The 20,996-nt window shown below is 41.5% G+C and overlaps 1 protein-coding gene across 3 annotated transcripts in view; it reads right to left on the bottom strand.

Annotated features, from left to right (window-relative positions):
- EML5 (EMAP like 5) overlaps positions 1-20,996 on the bottom strand; it is a 112,049-nt gene that overhangs the window by 78,026 nt on the left and 13,027 nt on the right. For all 3 annotated transcript variants that reach the window (XR_009547245.1, XM_060181217.1, XM_060181216.1), the window contains exons 3-8: positions 17,212-17,310; positions 16,614-16,682; positions 12,556-12,741; positions 10,755-10,890; positions 9,821-10,022; positions 4,898-5,035 (exon numbers count right to left, since the gene is read on the bottom strand). Coding sequence is in view for 2 of the 3 variants with exons in the window: in XM_060181217.1 (XP_060037200.1) it covers positions 4,898-5,035; positions 9,821-10,022; positions 10,755-10,890; positions 12,556-12,741; positions 16,614-16,682; positions 17,212-17,310 (830 nt within the window). In the remaining variant the exon portion in view is untranslated. The remainder of the gene's footprint in view (positions 1-4,897; positions 5,036-9,820; positions 10,023-10,754; positions 10,891-12,555; positions 12,742-16,613; positions 16,683-17,211; positions 17,311-20,996) is intronic.

Here is a 20,996-nt window from a genome sequence, read left to right as displayed (position 1 = left end):
GGCACCTTTGCCAAAGATTAGATGTCCATAGGTGTGGGGGCTTACTTCCAATCTCTCAAGTCTGTTCCACTGGTCAGTGTGTCTACTCATATTCCAGTACCAAGCAGTTTTGACGACAATGGCCCTATAGTACAATTTGAGATCTGGGAGTGTGATGCCTCCAGTTCTGTTCTTTCTTCTTAAGATTGTTTTGGAAATTCTAGGTTTTTTCTGGTTCCAGATAAACATTGTAGCATTTGTTCTATTCTCCTACAAAAGTGTTTGGGATCTAGATAGGGAAAGCATTAAATTTGTAGATGGCACTGGGTAGTATATTCATTTTAACTATGTTAATTCTTCCAGCCCATGAACATGGAACATCTTTCTACTTCTTTATGTCTTTTTCAATTTCCTTGAGTAGTGATTCGTAATTTTCAGTATACAAGTTTTTCACTTCTTTGATTAGGTTTATTCTTAGATATTTTATTGTTTTTGTTAATATAGTAAAAGGAACTGATTTCTGGATTTCATGTTTTTCCAACTTAGTGTTTGCACAGAGGAATGTCACTGACTTTTGTATGTTAATTTTGTAGCCTGACACTTCACTGTATTGCCTGATGATTTCCAAAAGCTTCTTGCTGGATTCCTTGGGTTTTTCTATGTATACTAACATGTCATCTGCAAATAGGGAGAATTTGATTTCTTCCCTTCCAATCTGTATGCCTTTAATTCCTTGCTCCTGCCTGATTGTTATGGCAAGCACTGGACAGGCAGCCCTGTCTAGTAACTGATCTGAGGGGAAATGCTTCTAGTTTTTCACCATTGAGTATGATGTTGGCTCTAGGTTTGCTATATATAGACTCCACTATCTTTAGGAATTTTCCATCTAGTCCCAATTTTTTGTAGTGTTTTGATCATAAAGGGATGTTGTATTTTGTCAAAGGCTTTCTCTGCATCTATTGATATGACCATATGGTTTTTGCCCTTGCTTTTATTGATGTGTTTGATCACACTGATTGATTTACGTATATTAAATCAACCTTGCATGCTGGGGATAAACCCCACTTGGTCATGATGAACAATCTTTTTAATATACTGCTGTATCCAGTTGGCTAGAATATTGTTCAGTATTTTAGCACCTATGTTCATCAGAGATATTGGTCTGTTCAAAGTTTCTTTTAAAAATTTTTTTAAATATTTATTTTAATTATTTATTCCCTTTTGTTGCCCTTGTTTTTTTTTTTTTTTCTTTTTTTACTGTTGTGGTTATTATTGTTTTTGTCGATGATGTCACTGTTGTTGGATAGGACAGAGAAAATGGAGGGAGGAAGGGAAGACAGAGGTAGAGAAGGATAGACACCTGCAGCCCTGCTTCACTGCTTGTGAAGCGACTCCCCTGAAGGTGGGGAGCCAGGGGCTCAAACCAAGATCCTTACCCCGGTCCCTGTGCTTTGAGCCACGTGCGCTTAACCCACTGCGCTACCGCCCGACTCCCTGTTCAAAGTTTCTAACAGGAAAATTCAAGGCAACCAAACTTCTGTCAGTATTTACTCAAGACTTAACTTTGTTTTAGGTACTAGGAATACAAAGATAAAGACCCCTTCTTCTGTGATAGCTAAATATAAAGGAGCTTTCCCTTAAAATTGATAAAATGTGGTGAACCTAGGGCCTCAGACATGAGGGGTACTGCTGAACTATCTCCATGGTCTGATTTGTATTCTATATTTTGAAAGTGAGAGACCAAAATGCCACTTCAACACCCAGGGGTTCCCTGCTGCTGTCCTTGGTACCATCATGTAGGGACAGAGCGCTTCCACACTACGATCATCCTCTCTGGCATTCTGCTATTCCACTGCAGAATAATACTGTGCCCCAGGATGGTTCCGTATCCCCCATGTCCACTTGGTCGATTCCAAATTATATTCCTCCATGAGGATAATTTCTGGAACCATCCGTTCCACCCCGGTTCCATGGCTGCCAGTCCTTAGCAACATCGCCCCGCCAGATATTCGTCGGGATGCGGCATCATCTAAGTTCATTTCCCACGTCTACGCTCGACCAGACCTGCCAATATACGCGGAGATCTTCGCCCACCCTGTCCAACGCTTGACGTCTCGTCACCCAATCTGGTCCCCTACGCCTACACTGAACTTCTCTGTTCCAGACTCTTGGAAACAGAGCTGGCAGTCAGCTGAGGTCAAGAACAAACACCTCATCACAGACCCCTGCAAGCGTCAACCCGGCTTTGACCTGGCACGTTATGATCGGGCCCTCCTCAATCGCTATCGAACAGGCCATGGCCGGTGCGCCGCTATGTTCCATCGCTGGGGAGCCAGAGACGACCCGAACTGCCCCTGCGGCTCCAGACAGACTATGACCCACATAGTCAACGACTGCCACCTCTCCAGATTCAAAGGAGGTCTCGAAACTTGACATCAGGCTCAACCTGACGCTGCTGACTGGCTACGGAAGAAGGGCAAACGCTAGAAGAAGAAGAAGGGCCAGAGGTGGAACCTCTTCATGTAGGGCCTCATGAATCAAAGACACACATCTCACCCATGAAGCCACCTCCCAAGTCCCAGTATTCTTCTTTTTAATGAAATTGTTACCATGTTTTTTTTTTATCACAAGGAAAAAAGATGTTGTAGGAGATGTTGCCCTGGCATATAACCACCTTGCATCCGATTAAAGAACCACTGTGTTCAATTCTAGTCCACTCTATCTTCTCCCACCAGAGCATAACCACTCCTTTGGAGGGTGTATCAGTACTGCTATACTAATGAATCCCATGTGCGTGAGAATATATACAACAAACTAAGAAGAAACAGTGATGAGGTAAAATGTAGACGCTTTAGGAATATTTTGTGAGTGTGTCTTGTGTTTAGCTACAAAGGTAGTGAACCATCATAATAACTGTCTCAGTGAGAGATCGAGTAATGGTGAGCTCACTTGCTCAAAACTACTGACTTCTTAGAGAAAGAACTTATCCACAGAGACAGGCTGGGAGTATGGATCGACCTGTCAACACCCATGTTCAGCGGGGAAGCAATTACAGAAGCCAGACCTTCAACCTTCTGCATCCCACAATGACCTTGGGTCCATACTCCCAGAGGGTTAAATAGGAAAGCTATCAGGGGAGGGAATGGGATACAGAGTTCTGGTGGTGGGAATTGTGTGAAGTTATACCCCTCTTACCCTAGTCCCTTTTTCCTTTTTATGAAGAAAAAATTAAAAAAAAAAAAAAAGAAGTCATCCACTAGGGGGCCTGGCGGTGATGCAGCAGGTTAAGTGCACATTGCATGAAGCATAAGGATCTCAGTTCGAGCCCCCGGCTCCCCACCTGCAGGGGGATCGCTCCACAAGCGGTGAGGCAGGTCTGCAGGTGTCTATCTTCCCTTCCTCTCTCAATTTCCCTCTGCCCTATCCAACAACACAGACAACAAAATGGAAAAAATGGCCTCCAGGAGTAATGGATTCGTAGTGCACACACCAAGCCTGGAGGCAAAAGGGGAAAGAAATAATTTATCCACTGATTTTCATCCACTGAATAAGTGAAAGGATAAGTAAATGTATGTTTAAAAATAACTTTCTTGTTAAGTCAGAAACAGAAGGATGAATATGGGATGATCTCACTCTCAGGCAGAAGTTGAAAAACAAGATCAGAAAAGAAAACACAAGTAGAACCTGAAATGGAATTGGCGTATCGCACCAAAGTAAAAGACTCTGGGGTGGGTGGGTGGGGAGAATACAGATCCAAGAAGGATGACAGAGGACCTAGTGGGGGTTGTACTGTTATATGGGAAACTGGGGTATGTTATGCATGTACAAACTATTGTATTTACTGTTGAATGTAAAACATTAATTCCCCAATAAAGAAATTTAAAAAAATAAAAAATAAAAAAAATAACTTTCTTGAAAGCATATCAACTACATGCTATCATGAATCTGAAACCCATAGTAGGACAATAGTGTTAATGTATTTAATGTCACTGCATTTAACAAGAAAAATCAAGAGAAAAATGAATTCAGTGTTCTGGATTCGCAACTAGATGGCTAGTCCCGTCATTCGCTAAGCTGGAGGACAAGACTTCCCTTTATCCTCATGATACTTATCTTTGTGATTACCCACTGACCGACTGCAAAGTTATTATGGTCAAATGGGCTTCAGTTGAACACGTGGCATCTAAAATTTAGCACAAGGTGTTAACTATGTCCACAAATTCTATATTTTTCGAATATTCTGAACAAAAGACATGCAGCTGTTTTATTTCGAAGCAGAAAACTGAAGATAAGAGTGAAAGTCCCATTCACCCAGGGTTAACAGCTTTAAGTCCCCTCCTACTTCTTCAAGGAGAAAAGGCTTCTTACTAAAAAATTAACATTATCAAATTAATAGAAGAAAATTTTTAAATTTTGAAATATTTTTTCTTTATTGGGGGGTTAATGGTTACAGTCAACAGTAAAATACAGTAATTGGTACACATGTAACATCTCTCAGTTTTCTTTTTTAAAAATATTTATTTATTCCTTTTTGTTGCCCTTATTGTTTTATTGTTGTAGTTATTATCGATGTCGTTGTTGTTGGATAGGACAGAGAAATAGAGAGAGGATGGGGAGGACAGAGAGGGGGACCTGCAGACCTGCTTACCACCTGTGAAGTAAATCTCCTGCAGGTGGGGAGCCGGGGGATGGAGCCAGGATCCTTACGCAGGTCCTTGCGCTTAACCCACTACGCTACTGTCCAACTCCTGACAAAGGTATTTTTCTGAACATGTATGTTTCTATTTAGTGAAAAGTATAGGAGACACACACACTTATACATACAGACATACAAGAAAGGCGAGGTGAAAACAAGAGTATTGCATATTATATCTCACTCAACATACATTACTCTGTTTCTATCCCTAGGATACCATACCTCACTCTCAGTACAGTGAATGAACCATCCTTCATTCCAAGGGCAAGATGGATCCCATCGACATTCACAGCAGCACAACGAATTGGTTCCTCCATGTTGCACCTTGCAATCAGTGCATGATCCACTAGGCTCCAGATCCTGTGAAATGCAGGAAGCAAATAGTTAACTCATTTGTGTTTCAAAATGATAATCTGTTAAGTAACCTTCCTTATGAATGATCCATCTAGGGAGTCGGGCGATAGTGCAGCGGGTTAAGCGCACATGGCGCATAAGGATCCCGGTTCGAGCCCCCGGCTCCCCACCTGCAGGGGCGTCACTTCACAGGTGGTGAAGCAGGTCTGCAGGTGTCTATTTTTCTCTCCTCATCTGTCTTCCCCTCCTCTCTCCATTTTTCTCTGTTCTATCCAACACGACAACATCAACAACAATAACTACAACAATAAAAAAATAAGGGCAACAGAAGGGAATAAATAAGTAAATATTTAAGAAAAAAAAAAAGACCAGTCTAGTTGGCTTGGTGCTTTTTTTTTTTTTAAACTATATCTTTTGTGATCTGAATTCTTATCTCATAGAGATATTACTCGGACTAAGAATGCCAGGGAGACAGCACAGCAGACTTGAAAGCTAGTGGTCCCTAGTTTGATTCCCAGCACCACAGACGGCCAAGGTTGAGTAGTGCTTTGGTGAAATAAAAATCACCTAAATGACAGATATTGATAGACTAATTAAAAAATTCTTAATTTTATTAGAGAAGGAGGGTAAGAAACAGATCCCAGAGGACTGCTCTAGCAATCTGCAGTGCTAGGTGTTAGCTAGCGCTGGAGTCCCAAGCATCCAAGTCCTGTGCTCTGTCTTGTGTTTACCCGCTGACATAACCCACTGATGTAACCCACTGATCAAAGAGATTTTTACCCTTGAAGCAATGTAATGAATTGATTCTTTTCAATCAGTAACTGAAAAGGAAGTTGATCTCCCCCTCGTCAAAGGGAAAGCATATACTTGTTTCACATATGGAATCTATAACATACGTGCTAAAGATAACACTGAAGAATATGTCAATTCAGAGTCTAGGATTGGAAATCTAGAGTGGACTGGAGAGACAGCATAATAGTTATGCAAAGAGACTCTCATGCCTGAGGTGTCAGAGGCCCCGGTTTCAATCCCCATAAGCCAGAACTGTGCAGAACTCTGGTTAAAAAAAAAAAAGGCAAAGGAGAGCTGGTCAATAGCGCAGCAGGTTAAGTGCACGTGGCACAAAGCACACGGACCTGCATAAGGATCCTGGTTTGAGCCCCGGCTCCCCACCTGCAGGGGAGTTGCTTCACGGGTGGTGAAGCAAGTCTGCAGGTGTCTGTCTTTCTCTCTCCCTCTCTGTCTTCCCCTCCTCTCTCCATTTCTCTCTGTCTTATCCAACAACGACACCAATAACAACAATAATAACAACAACAAAGATAAACAACAAGGGCAACAAAAGGGAAAAAATAGCCTCCAGGAGCAGAGGATTTGTATGGCAGGCATTGAGCCCTAGCAATAACCCTGGAGGCAAAAAAAGAAAAGAAAAGAAAAGAAAAAAGACAAAGAAATAAAAGAGATAAAGACACCTAGAGCAAGATGAAGAGAAAATATCCATTATTTGAAAATTTAGGCGTGTACTTCCAGTAACCTAAAGAATAAATATATACAGTCTTAACAAAGATCAATTGATAATTTGAAGTTGTAACAAAACTTGCATATGAAATATATGGCGTATAGTTATGATAGTAACTACTCTTTATTGTTTTTATTATGTGTGAGACTCCAGAACCCTGTTCTGCCATTTATGGGCTCCCATGTGTTTCTGTCTTCCTTGTTTGTATGTAGTGCCGTGGACTATCAGGCAAGGGATAAACCCTAATACCAAGCTAACTCCCTGGTTCACCTAAACTCACTGTAAGTGCAGATACTATGAAAACAAAGGTTAGGGGAGTCAGGCAGCAGCGAAGCAGGTTAAGCACACATGGCACAAAGTGCAAGGACCGGTGCAAGGATCCCGGTTCTAAACCCCCCACACCTACAGGGGAGTCACTTCACAGGTGGTGAAGCAGGTCTGCAGGTGTATCTCTTTCTCTCCCCCTCTCTGTCTTCCCCTCTTCTCTCCATTTCTGTCCTATCTAACAGCAACGATATCACTAACAACAACAATAGTCACTACCAAAAAAAAAAAAAAACAAGGTGGGCAAAACAAAGGTTAGACCTTAATGAATGTGCATTTACCTCAAGAGGCTAGAAAGGCCAGCAAATGGGGCCAGGTGGTGGCGCACCTGGTTATGTGCACATGTTACAATGTGCAAGGACACAGGTTCGAGCCCCCAGTCCCTACCTGCAAGAGGAAAGCTTTGCAAGTGGTGAAGCAGGACTGTAAGTCTCTCTCTCTCTCTCTCACCCCCTTCCCTCTTGATTTCTGACTGTCTCTATCCAATTAATAAAGACAATCAAAAATTTTTAAAAATTATTAAAAAAAAAAGGCCAGCAAAGGTAAGTCATTTTGGGGGGGTGGTGGGGGGCGAGAGATGGCCTGACCAGTAGAGTAGACACTGTGAGAGCCTAGGTTCGAGTCCTCAGACATCATATGGGAGCACCACTCAAAAGGAGAAGCTTCATGAGCAATAAAGGGTGGTTTTGTGACGTCTTTCTGTTTTTCTTTCTGTTTTTCACTCCTCTTTCTGTTTTTCACTCCATCTTTGTCTCTCATTCTCTTTTTTTATATTTCTCTTTCCTTCTCTCTCTTTTTTCCCCTCCAGGGTTATCCCTGGAGCTTGGAGCCTGCATTACCAATGTGCTGCTCCTGGAGGCCACCTTTTTTTCTTTTTTCCATTGATGTTGGATAGGATAGAGAGAAACTGAGAGAGGACAGGAAGACAGAGAGGGGGAGAGAAAGACAGACACCTGCAAACCTGTTATACTGCTTGTGAAGCGACTCCCCTGCAGATTGGGAGCAGGGGGCTCAAAATGGGATCCTTACACGGATCCTTGTGCTTCACATTATGTGTGCTTAACTCGGTGCGCCACTTCCTGGCCTCCTCTATTTCTATTTTTAAAAATATTATTTATTTCTGGATAGAGACAGAGGTTGAGAGGAAATGAATGGATAGGAGAGAGAGAGAGAGAGAGAGAGCTGTAGTACTGCTTCACTATCCATGAAGCTTCCTCCCACCCAAAATTGGGGACCAGCTACTTGAACCTGGGTCCTTGCACACTGTAATAAGTATGTTCAACCAGGTGAGCCACCACTCAACCCGTCTTTCATTCTTTAAGTTTTTTTTATTATATATGTACTTATTATTGGACAGAGACAGAAAGAATTTGAGAGGGGAGGAATTGGGAGAGAAGGAAAGAGACAGAGAGACACCTGCAGCCTTGCTTTACCATTTCTGAAGTTTTCCCCATGCAGACTTCAACCTGGGTCTTTGTACACTGTAATGTGTCAGTTTAATCAGGTGCATCATTGCCTGGACCCTTGTCTCTCATTCTTTATCTAAAAAAAAAAAATCCACTGGGACTAGTGGAATCATATAGGCAGTCAGGCCCCAACAAAAGCCTTGGTGACAAGAAAAAGAAACTAAGCTGATTTTTAAGTGTTTTATAAAAGCATTTTTAGCTTTTTAAAATTATTTTTAAAGTGCAGGTGGCGCAAAGCACAAGGACGGGCATAAGGATCCCGGTTCGAACCCCGGCTCCCCACCTGCAGGGGAGTCGCTTCACAGGCGGTGAAGCAGGTCTGCAGGTGTCTGTCTTTCTCTCCTCCTCTCTGTCTTCCCCTCCTCTCTCCATTTCTCTCTGTCCTATCCAACAACGACGACAACAACAATAATAAGTACAACAATAAAACAACAAGGGCAACAAAAGGGAATAAATAAATAAAATAAAATATTTTTTAAAAAGTTTTTTTTTTTAAAAATTATTTTTAATGAGAGACAAGCTCCCCGCCTACAGGAGGTCACTTCACAAGCAGTGAAGCAGTTCTGCAGGTGTCTATCTTTCTCTCTGCCTATCTATCTCCCACTCCTCTCTCAATTTCTCTCTGTCCTATCCAATAAAATGGAAAAATGTCTGGGTTGTAGTGCTGTAGTGCTGGTGCTAAGCCCCAGCAATAACCTTGGAGGCAGAAAAGAAAAAAAAAAAAAGAAAGTGAAAAAAAAAAGGAAATCTTATAAAATTTACAGCAAAAAAGATCCATTATTACAGAATTTTTTAAAACAGAAACTTGAAAGTAAAAATGAGGTTTGGATAAAGGCAAGCTTCTGAGTGGCTCAGTAGTCAAGCAAGCAGTCATTTGCTGCTAACTGAGTGACAAAGTCATTTTTGAATTACAGCATCTCGACAAATATTCAGTGAAAAAAAGACTATAGGCTTTGATGAGGACAGTTAATCAAAGAGTTGAGAGTTTTGGGAACACCACCCACAGTTCCCTCCAAATAACTTGTTCACCAACAACAGAAACGGAAGTAAGAGCAGTTTTAGAGGACTTGACCTTTCTATGCTACACAGGTAATACCAATTCTAATATAAATAAAGCTAGAAAATAGTTCCTAACAAAGCACACAGGTAAGGAGCAGCCCCCCAGCAGGTCGGCATATGGGCTCAAAGCTATGCCACCTCCCTTCCTTTAAAACTGAGAGACAGGAGCAAAAGAGAGCTTAGAGGCAGAGTGTAAGGCATGCCTGCGAGGCTGCAGGTTTAATCCCTGGCATCACACATGCCAGAGCCGAGCAGTGCTCTGGTCTCTCACACATTCTCTTTCTCTCATTCTCATTCTCACAAAAACAAATTTAATTAAAAAAATAAATAAATAAAGGTGGCAATATTTCTGTATATTCTGTTATAGAACAAATTCCAATTTACATTATTAGGAGAAAAATAAATCCTTATAAGTGACTTGCTTACCTGACTGAACGGTCGTCACTCCCGGTTACTGCCAAGGGCTTAGTAGGATGGATGGCCAGGGCCCAGAGCTCCCCTTCACAGTGCCCTTGCATAATCAGGAAAGGCTTATTTCTCTCATGCACCACGATCTCAAAAATTTCACTGTCCTGTGTTCCAACCAGAATGTGGTCGCCTCGCCAACAAACACTCCTCACAGACAAACCTACTCAGGAGTGAAGCACATTTAATTCTGCTGCTGAGAGAACACAGCACCACTCTACCCAAGAAACCTGTGGGGCTTTGACTGACGGGTTCTCTTCAGTGACCCGCCGTTTCCTACATGACATGACGCATTTTATGTACAGACTTCCTACCCGTCCTCCAAAACAGACGTTCCCCTTTATTAGACAACTCTAGTCATAATGTAACTTCTTCCTTAGTCGAAGTCTTTCTCCTTTATTTCTTTTCTTTTTATTTTATTGGGTAGATCGAGAGAAATCAAGAGAGAAAGAGGAGATGGAGAGGGAGCACATATGACAATGCCTCAGGAACTGGGTTCAAGTCCCCAGTCACCATTTAAAAAAATCTATTTGTAACAGAAATTCCCTCCACTCCTCAATGCACTTTATTTTCCAAAGTTCATTTGCTGAATAGCTATTTAATTTTTCAGAAGTTGAGAAATATTTTCGAAGTTTAAGATTACCAAGGTAGCTACGACAGACTTCTCTGCAGGTTGCCCTACAGCAGGCGTTAAGCATCCTGAAAGAACCTCTGTGATTATAATAGACCCTTCAACGGGGGGGGGGGGGGGGGACTGCAATTACATCTTCACACAATGTGAAGAGACAAATTCCTATTTGCAAAACATACAATTACGTCTACTGGAATCAACAGATGGAGTCTGACACATAAAGAATCAGCCAGTGACACACCCAGTAACCAGACACATCTTTACCTTTGTAGCCCTGATCTGTTTCCCTGAGATCAATCACAGTAATCGGTTTAAAAGTTAAATCCCAAAGACGAATGCAGCCATCCCGTCCACCTGTGGCAAAGCCTTCCTCACAAGCATTCATGCTAAAGATTCCTGCCTAGAAGACAAAGTAACACAATTTGATGACATATACTCAAAGAAAAAGTCTACTGTATAAAGGTAGAAATATTTAACGGAACACAGATGCATCAAAAACACAAAAGAAAATCTAAAGGCAAATCTGTGTATATATAGGTGTCTCTCTCTCTCACTCACGTGCAGACATACAAACTTACTGTATGATCAGGCAGGGATTAATAATATAGGCATAGCATAAAACAAAGGTAAAGCTTAACTGTCAACAGGTTAATATCCTTATATAAAAACGAATAAAGGAAAGAAAATCCACAAGAGTAAAAGGATAAGAAAATTCCAATTATAGAAAAGAAAATTCCAGTAGCTGATAAGTATGTGAGTTCCACAAATCAACAGCAGACAAAACAAAAAGTGATGATTTTTTTTACCCAGAAGACAAGTGAAATTTCACAGTGGTGGTCACATTTTTTTTTTGAATTTTTTAAGTCTTTATTTATTTTGAATAGAGACAGAGAGAAATCATGAGGGGAGGGGGAAGTAGTGTGGAAGAGAGACAGAGAGACACCTGCCGACCTGCTTCACCACTCGTGAAGTTTTCCCCTTGCAGGTGGGGACCAGGGGCTTGATCCCAGGTCCTTGTGCACTGTAATGTGTGTGCTTAACCAGGTGCGCCACCGCCTGGCTTTGTGAGGAGTAGAAAGGACTGGCTTTTTTCTTTTCTCTCTGCCTTCAGGGTTATCGCTGGGGCTGGTGCCTGCACCATGAATCCACTGCTTCTGGAGGTTATTTTTTCCCATTTTTTGTTGCCCTTGTTGTCGTTATTGTTGTTATTGTTAGATAGGATAGAGAGAAATTGAGAGAGGAGGGGAGACAGAGAGGAGGGAGAGAAAGACAGACACCTGCTTCACCGCTTGTGAAGTGACCCCCTGCAGGTAGGGAGCCAGGGGCTGGAACTGGGATCCTTGCGAGGACCGGCATTTTTATATACTGAGAGTGAAACGAACTGTTGGAGCCTTTGTGGAAAACAATATGAGATTTCTGGTCCTCAGGCATTCTGTTTAAAGTAAGCTTTTTAAAAAATGATTCTTTAACCTGTCCAGGACCTTCCAACAGAAGATTTCAGTGCTAGCACTGTGGCAGCTCTGTCTGTAGCTCCTCAGCTACGGAGGGTCCCAGCTGCAGCAAAGTTCAGGCCAAACACATGAAGAGGCTTGAACAATGGGTTTTTCCTCCAGTGCAATAACTTATTGAGAGGAGAATCTCATGAACTACCAAAATTACGTTCTTTTCTCCTTCACTTAGCCAATGACAGTAAGATTAAATAGTTCATTGTTTTCTACAGCTGTTTCCAGATCTCTCACTCATAGACTAGTCACCATCGCCCTGGCTTCACCTTAAGTGGTCACCCCAGTGAGCTCCATGAGCGCCTCTTCAGCGCTCTGATAAAGATGCCACGCCAGTGCAGTGGTTTGAGCAGGACAGTAATTGTACTAACTTAATGAATATCTCGGGTTTATAATGTTGCATACAGAATGTTTCCTTATTCAGATCTTGCAGACAGGCGAGCTGAGATGGACTAGCATTTCCCAGCTAGTGAACTGATTGGAGGGTCTGCTGTATGACATAGCCTTCTGTTTCAGGAAAACCACACACAGTGGTTAACAGCTAGTTACTGAAGTCCACTCACAGTATGGGCTCCTTGGATCGTCCTTAGGAGATTTACTCCTTTCCAGACATAGATGTCGCCGCTGAGTGCACCGGAATACGTCAACTCATCTCTTGCACAGGCCAGACATAGAATTGTCTGAAGGTCACCAGCCTTCCCAAAGACACCTCGCTTGGGGGTCAGAGCGTTTCCACATAAACTCCAGAACTAAAAAGGACACACACGGTACAACTAAATTTCCAGATTACACTGACAAAATGAAGACCGTTCCAATGCTCTGTTGCTGTGTTAAGGCAGCAGACTAGAAATTACCTAAGGGATTCTCTTATGATACAATAGCATTCAAAGTGCATATCCTTCTCCTAGTGTGGTCAATAGCTATGTTAGAGAAGGTAAGTCACTGGTTTCAATCCTTATCTGTAAGAATAAAGGGAGTTGAGCCAGATTATTTTTTTAAAAAATATGCTAGGCCCTCCTTGGGTTTCTAGAAAAAAAATATCTACAAAATATCTACAGGAATCTTTTTTTTTTTTTTAAAGTTTAGAATGGAGGCTGGGAGCTGGAGCTGGCTCAGAGGGCAGAGTGTATTCCTTACACATAGGAGTTTGGAATGGAGGCTGGGAGCTGGTGCTGGCTCAGAGGGCAGAGTGCATTCCTTACATACAGGAAGCCCCAAGTTTGGTCCTGATACTGTGTGACAGGATGGTGCTCTGAAGTTTCTCTCTCTCTGTGCTCTCACATAAAGAAATAAATAAATAAGTAGCCTGTTTAAGACGTTCAGAGTGAGTGAGCAATAAAAATGAAAACACCACACATTAATAGGAAAAAGGTCAAGCCCAGTGTTCAATTTCTGAAGGGTAAATAGGAAAGGGAAAAGAAAAAGAAAGAAAAGGGAGGAGAAAGGAAGGAAGGAAGAAGGAAGGAAGGAAGGAAGGAAGGAAAGGGAAATATTAGCATGTTACTATCATGAATAGTTTCAAAGCTGAGCAATTTCTTTGCTTACAAAACTGAGAACATATATATTTGAAATTTGTTCATTCTCACAAGTAGACAGGGACATCAAATGCAACATTTCAGAGAGCTTTTGTTCTTTTATTTGGGTTCAGGTAAATCTTAGTAGTTAGCAGAAATAGATGAAGCAACAAAAAAATGAGATAGGCTATAATACACGAAATAGTTCTCATAAGAAAACCAGGTCCAAAGAACAACTTCATTGTTATTCAAAATAATCCAATGTGTTAACATGATATATTTTAAAAGATGTTCACTATCTTATTTAAGACCTAAAGATATTATTTTAAAAATGAAGCTTTGGGGGCAGGCGGTGGTGCACCTGGTTGAGCACACATGTTACAATGCACGAGGCCCCAGGTTCAAGTCCCTAGTCCCCACCTGTAGGAGGAAAGCTTCACAAGCGGCGAAGCGGGGCTGCAGTGTCTCTTCCTCTTTCTCCGTCTCTATCTCTACCTATCCTCTCGAATTCTCACTGTCTCTATCAAATGAATGAATGAATAAAATCATAAAATATGAAGCTTCAAAGAGCTAGAATTATGCTTACACATTCACATCACTAATAAGCCTGCTCTCCACGGCAGCAGGGACACTTCACAAGTGGTGAAGCAGGGCTGCAGCTGTCTTTCTTTCTCTCCTTCTCTCCTCTCATTTTCTCTATGTTCTATCAAAAAAAATAGGAGAGGAAAAAGGGGTAAAATAGCCATGAGAAGCAGTGGGTTCACAGTGCAAGCACCAACCCCCCGTGATAACCCTGGTGACAATAAAAAAATAAAATAACCTAATGAGCGCTTTATGGAATAAGACTTTAAGCCAATTCTTTTTTTTTTTTTAAGTGATTTCCAATTTCAATCTAGTATTTTCTTCTAGTTGGGAGACTCAGCTTTGGCTGCAGCTTAGAATCATCTGGGGGAAATTAGAAAACGTGTGCCTAAGGTCCTACTAAGATGACTGAAATGGCATCTGGAACATGAAGCCTGGGTGTCCGAATAATGCTGATGCTCAGTGACAGGTTCCCCCCCCCCCACGCCACCTAGGACTTTGTACCCTCACAACTGCACTTCTCCCTCTTGGGGGAATTTTTTTCAGAATAGACAGAGTGAGGAGAGACACCACAGCACTACTTCACCATTATGTGGCTTCCCTTCCGCACAGTGCTTCCATGAGATGGCTAGGGCTTGAACTCAGGTCCTCAAGCATGGTAGTGTGTGCCCTCTACCAACTGAGGTATCTCCCAACCTCCAGTGCTAAATGTTCAGTGAGAGTTAATGACCATGTTTCCATATCTACTTAGTGTTGTCCAATAGAAATTTCTGTGATGATGAAGACATTGTCTCCCTCTATGTGTGTGTACACACACACACACACACACACACACACACACACACACACCAAGAGAGTAACCACTAGACAGCATTTGGTTCTTGAATATTTGAATTCTTTTCTTTCTCAGCCTGAAGGCCTTGTACAGGCATGACTCCACTGCCTCTGGGCTGACATGTCCACTCCTTTCATTCTAGACAAAGAGAGGGCAGGGCAGGCAGTGGCATACCTGGATAAATGCATGTGCTACCATGCACAAGGACCTGGGTTCAAGCCTCTGGTCCCCACCTGCAGGAGGAAGGCCTCACAAGCAGTGGAAGCTTGTGAGGCTGCAGGAGTCTGTCTCTCTCTCTCCACCTCTACCCCCTTCCCCTCTCAATATACCTGTCCTATAAAATAAATAAAGTTTAAAATATTTTTAAAAACCTTAAAGGAAGGAGAAAGAGAAGTGACATCACAGCACCATCCTGGTTCCTATGGACATTCCCTGCTACTTGTCCCTGGTGTTTGCACATGCTGCTGGGGCTGCATCCGGGTCCCTGAGCGTGGCAAGCTCTACTCTATGCTAAGGTGTGAGCTCCTGTCCAGCCCTGGCTCTTCAGTATTTGAAATATGCATTATGCATTTAAAACGCTATTTAATTTAGGGCTGGGAAGACAGCTCACTTGGATGGCATGCTTGCTTTGGTGTGGGTACAACCCAGGCTTGAGCCCACCCCCCACTACACTGAGGGAAGCTTGAGTGCTACGGTGTCTTTCTGTCTGCCAGCCTCTGTCTTTTTTATCTAAAAAAAAACAAAAAAAGTTAGCATGGAGCAGTGAAGCCCCAGTGGCAACAAAAGAAAGAAAAGAAAGCTTGAAAGCTATTAGGAGAGGGGATGGGATACAGCGTTCTGGTGGTGAGAGCTGTGTGAAGTTGTACCCCTCTTATCCTATGGTTTTTGTCAGTGTTTCCTTTTTATAAGTAATTAAAAAAAAACTTAAATAGATGCAGGTGGCTAGTTGCTACTGTACTGGCTGTGTGGCTCATGGTCGTCTCTGGAACTTAATTTTCTCACACAAGTTTGCCAAAAGAGCTGCCATTCTCTTCACTGCCTCTATAGGATAAGAACTGGAACTCATAGTGAAGACGACTCGCTTAGCTTGAGGAGGTGCATTCTCCAAAAGCCAGAGTGTGGGAGCCAAGTAGTGGTTTAGCTATATAGTACTTGATCTGTACGCGTGAAGCCCTGTTGTCACATAAAAACCAAGAAAATAGGGCATCAAGGCAAACATCTGAATATATACTGTCTTACTAAGCCATCAACTCAATATGATGGTAGAAATAGTCATAGTTTCAAGATGTGGAAAATAAAAAAAGATTCATCCCAAGTTAGAATTGAAAAAAAAAAAAGTTAAAGGTTGCTTCTACCATACAATGCTATCTCTGTGAGTGAATGAAAACTGACTTTATTTTATGAATGAAACATACAGAAAGGAGATAAATACCATAAAAGGCTATAAAGGAGTGGGAAGGGCTGATGGGGTTAACCCCCTATTTACACCTGTAGCTACTACAGCACATAAAGGAACTTCATCATCAGAATAATTAGACTGGACATAAGATCATTAAAAATAAAACACTGACATTTAAAAAATAAGTACTGTCAATAATCCTTAAACTATAAAACTGTGAGTAGTATGAAAGGTATTTCATTTCAGAAAAGAAGTAAACATGACGATGATAAAACAGGACCCTGTTAGTACCTTGATATGTTTTACACCACAGCTGACAAGTTTATTTGGCTGGTACAAGTCCCAAGAAATATCAAATATCTGTAAATAAATCAGATTCATTATTAAATATCAATACCACTTTAATTCTGTCAAAAGTCCAATATTCCAAAGTCCTACCTATACCACTGTAAATAATAACCCAAACAGCGCTCTTCAAACTCTTGTGAAAAATACAGTAAATGTGCAAATGATAAGAAACAAACACTATGTCTTTGTTTCATTAAACTTCATGATACAAGTAATAAACTAAAATGAAACATTTCTATTTTAACAAACCTGACCCATAAATAACAAGAATTGTTCAACAGAGCTAAGGAATTAGGCAGACATTACCCACAGAACTTCTACAAAGGAAAGACAGTGAGTAGAATGCTCATTTCATTTATATTTAGAACTACGGGATATTTTATAGTTCTCTATCATGCAGAAGGGATTACATGAAGGATGCCTTTAAAATAAAATGTCCTTTATGTTTTAGTTTTGATGTTCATAAAATCTACTCACATACAAGATCCCCAAAGTTTCCAGGCCAATACCTACTAAGCACCCCCCAAAGCAGAATACTTACTCTGTCTGTGTGACCAGGAGCCGTAGATAACACTTTACCCCTTTTCCAATCCCAAACACAGACTGCATTCTTTGAATCAAGTCCAACTGAAACCAAGCGCTGAATTATGTCCAAGAAGTCCAGGGAGGAATAAGAAAGGCAAACAAAACAGAATCAAATTACAAATGGCAAGAAAATTCTACCTACAAGTGTTACTGATGTAAAAACCTATGTATGCACATACCGGCCTGACAGACAAAGACTGGGCGTATTTCATCTTGTTAATAGTTACATATATGTGTATAGTTCTTTACATTAAGAAACAGAATAGAGGGATTCGGGCAGTAGCGCAGTGGGTTAAGTGTACGTGATGCAAAGCACAAGGACCAAAGTTAGGATCCCTGTTCGAGCCCCCAGCTCCCCACCTGCAGGGGAGTCACTTCACAAGCGGTGAAGCAGGTCTGCAGGTGTCTGTCTTTCTCTCCCCCTCTCTGTCTTCCCCTCCCCTCTCCATTTCTCTCTGTCCTATCCAACAACAACGACATCAATAACAGCAATAATAATTACAACAATAAAACAACAAGGGCAACGGAAGAGAATCAATATATATATGTATATATATTCATATATATATGTATATATGTACATGAAGCAGAATAGAGATTTACATGTACAACAGTAGGTTAGCAAAATACCCCAAACATCTTCTATGCCAAAAACTAGAATAAGGACAAGATAAAATGTGAAGACATCTTTTTTCAGTTCACTGCTGAATTGTCAAGGACTAAGCTCCAATCTGGAAAGTTACATTTCAGAAAACACACACAAAGACACATTCATTGAGAGGGTGCTGGGATCCTGGTGCATGATGTCGAAAAAAGACCGAAGCTGGGAATGAGAGTATTCTGCAGATACCTATCACAGGGAAACAAGAAAGTATACCTGTTTGTCAACAATTATACTGAACCCCTCAATAAAATGATTCAAAAAAATTGGCAGAAACCAGTACAAAAGAGAAAAATCTTGAAGAAAAAAGGGAGAAAGGATGAGTTCAGTATAAATGAACAAAGATTCAAAGTCTATCCTAGATTTCTCACCTGAAGCTATGCCAGTCAGACGATAACAAACAGCCTTTTGCAAATGCTGTGAGGGGAAAGTCAATATAAAAAGGTTTACCAGGGGAGTCGGGTGGTAGCTCAGAGGGTTAAGCGCATGTGGCGCAAAGCGCAAGGACCAGCCCCCGGCTCCCACCTGCAGGCGAGTCACTTCACAGGCGGTGAAGCAGGTCTGCAGGTGTCTATCTTTCTCTTCCCCTCTCTGTCTTCCCCTCCTCTCCTCATTTCTCTCCGTCCTATCTAACAATGACGACATCAATAACAATAATAGCTACAACAATAAAAACAAGGGCAACAAAAGGAAATAAATAAATGCTTTGAAAAAAAAATTTTTTAAGGCTTACCTTGCAAAAATAACTCTTGAAACTTGAGTTAAGATAGAGTCTTTCTCATGCAAACAAAAGGTGAGAAAGTTCACAATAAAAAAGTCTGCGATATAACAAAGAAAGTCTCCTCTGGGAGAGAGAAATGATACTGAATGGAGACTTGACTTACACACAGAAATGAAGACTGTCCAAATAGTAAATATGTAACGAAGGCCTTTCTGATTTTTAAAGTCCTTTTAAAACTAAATGGCAGAAAAATAACAGCAAGTTATGGGGGAGGGGGTTTCAAACAGTAGAAGTGACGTGAATGACTAGAGTAATAGCACAACCAACAGTAGAAGTGACGTGAATGACTAGAGTAATAGCACAACCAACAGTAGAAGTGACGTGAATGACTAGAGTAATTGCACAACCAACAGGACAAAAAAGACAGTGGCACAGTACACGTTGTTTTCACGTCCTTTCCAAGTGTAAATGAAGTTTCATGACAATCACAGAACTTTGGGTAAGAAATAAGCCAAGGAAAGTATTAAAAATTAAGAGTATGTTCTCTGACAGAAACCAAAATTAAATCAGCGTAACAGAAGTGAAGGTAATTTTCCAAATATTCAGACATGAACAACAGACTTCTGAGTAACTAGAGGCTCAAGAAGAAATCACAAAGACCAAGCCGCAATACATCCCTTGAAAAGCACGGTTTTAGAAGCAGTGATTGGAAAACTAGAAACTAAACCTTGCCTGTACTGTGTATTTACTAGAATAGAGAACACTTGAGAACAGAATTACTAGGATGTAAACACACCCATCTTTTGCAAGCTATTTGGGACTGCTGTCATACTACTGTGCAGAGCTGAGTAGCTGTGACAGAGACCATATGGTCATAAGGTTTAAAATATTTATTATCTGATTTGCTCGGGGAAAGCTGACCAACTTTTACTTTAGAGCACAGATTCTGGGAGCTGAGTACTAGTTTTCTTGCCTACTAAGTGGGAGTAACGAGAGACCCTGGTGGGATTAATATTTATTAATTAGCACACATACATACTTAATGGAGTATAAAGAGTGCCCGAGATGTGGTTAATGCTGTCTTCGTTTACTGCCATCATCTTGACGTCTCGTCACCCAATCTGGTCCCCTACGCCTACAGTGAACTTCTCTGTTCCAGTCTCTTGGAAACAGAGTTGGCAGTCAGCTGAGGTCAAGAACAAACGCCTCATCGCAGACCCCTGCGAGCCTCAACCCGGCTTTGACCTAGCACGTTATGATCGGGCCCTCCTCAATCGCTATCGAACAGGCCATGTTCCATCGCTGGGGAGCCAGAGACGACCCGAACTGCCCCTGCGGCTCCAGACAGACTATGACCCACATAGTCAACGACTGCCACCTCTCCAGATTCAAAGGAGGTCTCGAAACTTGACATCAGGCTCAACCTGATGCTGTTGACTGGCTACGGAAGAAGGGCAAACGCTAGAAGAAGAGCCATCATTGTTATTATTTACCAAAACCATACCTAACTTAAGAATCAATGCCCTAGGGAGAGTGGTGGCGCACCTGGTTGAGTGCACATGTTATAGTGCACAAGGACATGGGCTCGAGTCCCTGGTCCCCACCTGCAGAGGGAACAAGCTTCAATAGTGGTGAAGCAGGGCTGCAGGTATCTCTCTGTCTCTTTCCCTCTCTCTACCTCCCCCTCCCCGCTCAATTTCTCCCTGTCTCTATCCAATAATAAATACTTTAAAAAAAAAATCAATACATGTCTAAACAGGATTTCCTCATTAACATAATTTCAGAGATAATCTTAACAATCTCCAAGTGACAATAGTTCTTGATAATCTTCAACTACATTTAAGATGGGTTCCTTCTGAAATCTACGTAACCACCTCCTAAACACCATCCAAGCTGTCACTAAAGACACATGCTCTCCGTGTGACTGGCCTGCGTCCCTGCTCGGGCTCCATTTGGTAGCTGTGTAGCCAGGAGCAAGTTATCTAAGCTCTCAAATACTCGGTTTCTCTCCCTGTAAAATAGAGATGATAACTGTATCTATTTCCTAGGGCTGTTGTGAGGTTTATATGAGACGATGTGAGACGATGGAGGTGTATTGAACCGCCAGGCGAGTAGTATGGAGCTGTGATTGCTACAAGCTTAGAAATTTCAAGTAACATGTCCTTAAGAACACCTGTGATAATAAGATACACGTACTCAAGACTTTTCTCATAACTTACTAACTAAAAACAAATTGAAGGCTTTCCACCAGTAAACACTAGTTTGGGCATGATTTCTCTTGGTATATATAAAAGAAATTCCTCAGTAATGCAATATATTATCTTCAGACACATCAATTTTAAAAGTGAGATGAAAGCCA

This window comes from Erinaceus europaeus, chromosome 22 (assembly GCF_950295315.1).
Source record: "Erinaceus europaeus chromosome 22, mEriEur2.1, whole genome shotgun sequence".
NCBI classification, from domain to species: domain Eukaryota; kingdom Metazoa; phylum Chordata; class Mammalia; order Eulipotyphla; family Erinaceidae; genus Erinaceus; species Erinaceus europaeus.
The sequence above is the reverse complement of the archived record's forward strand: the minus strand, read 5'-3'. Positions and strand labels throughout refer to the sequence as shown.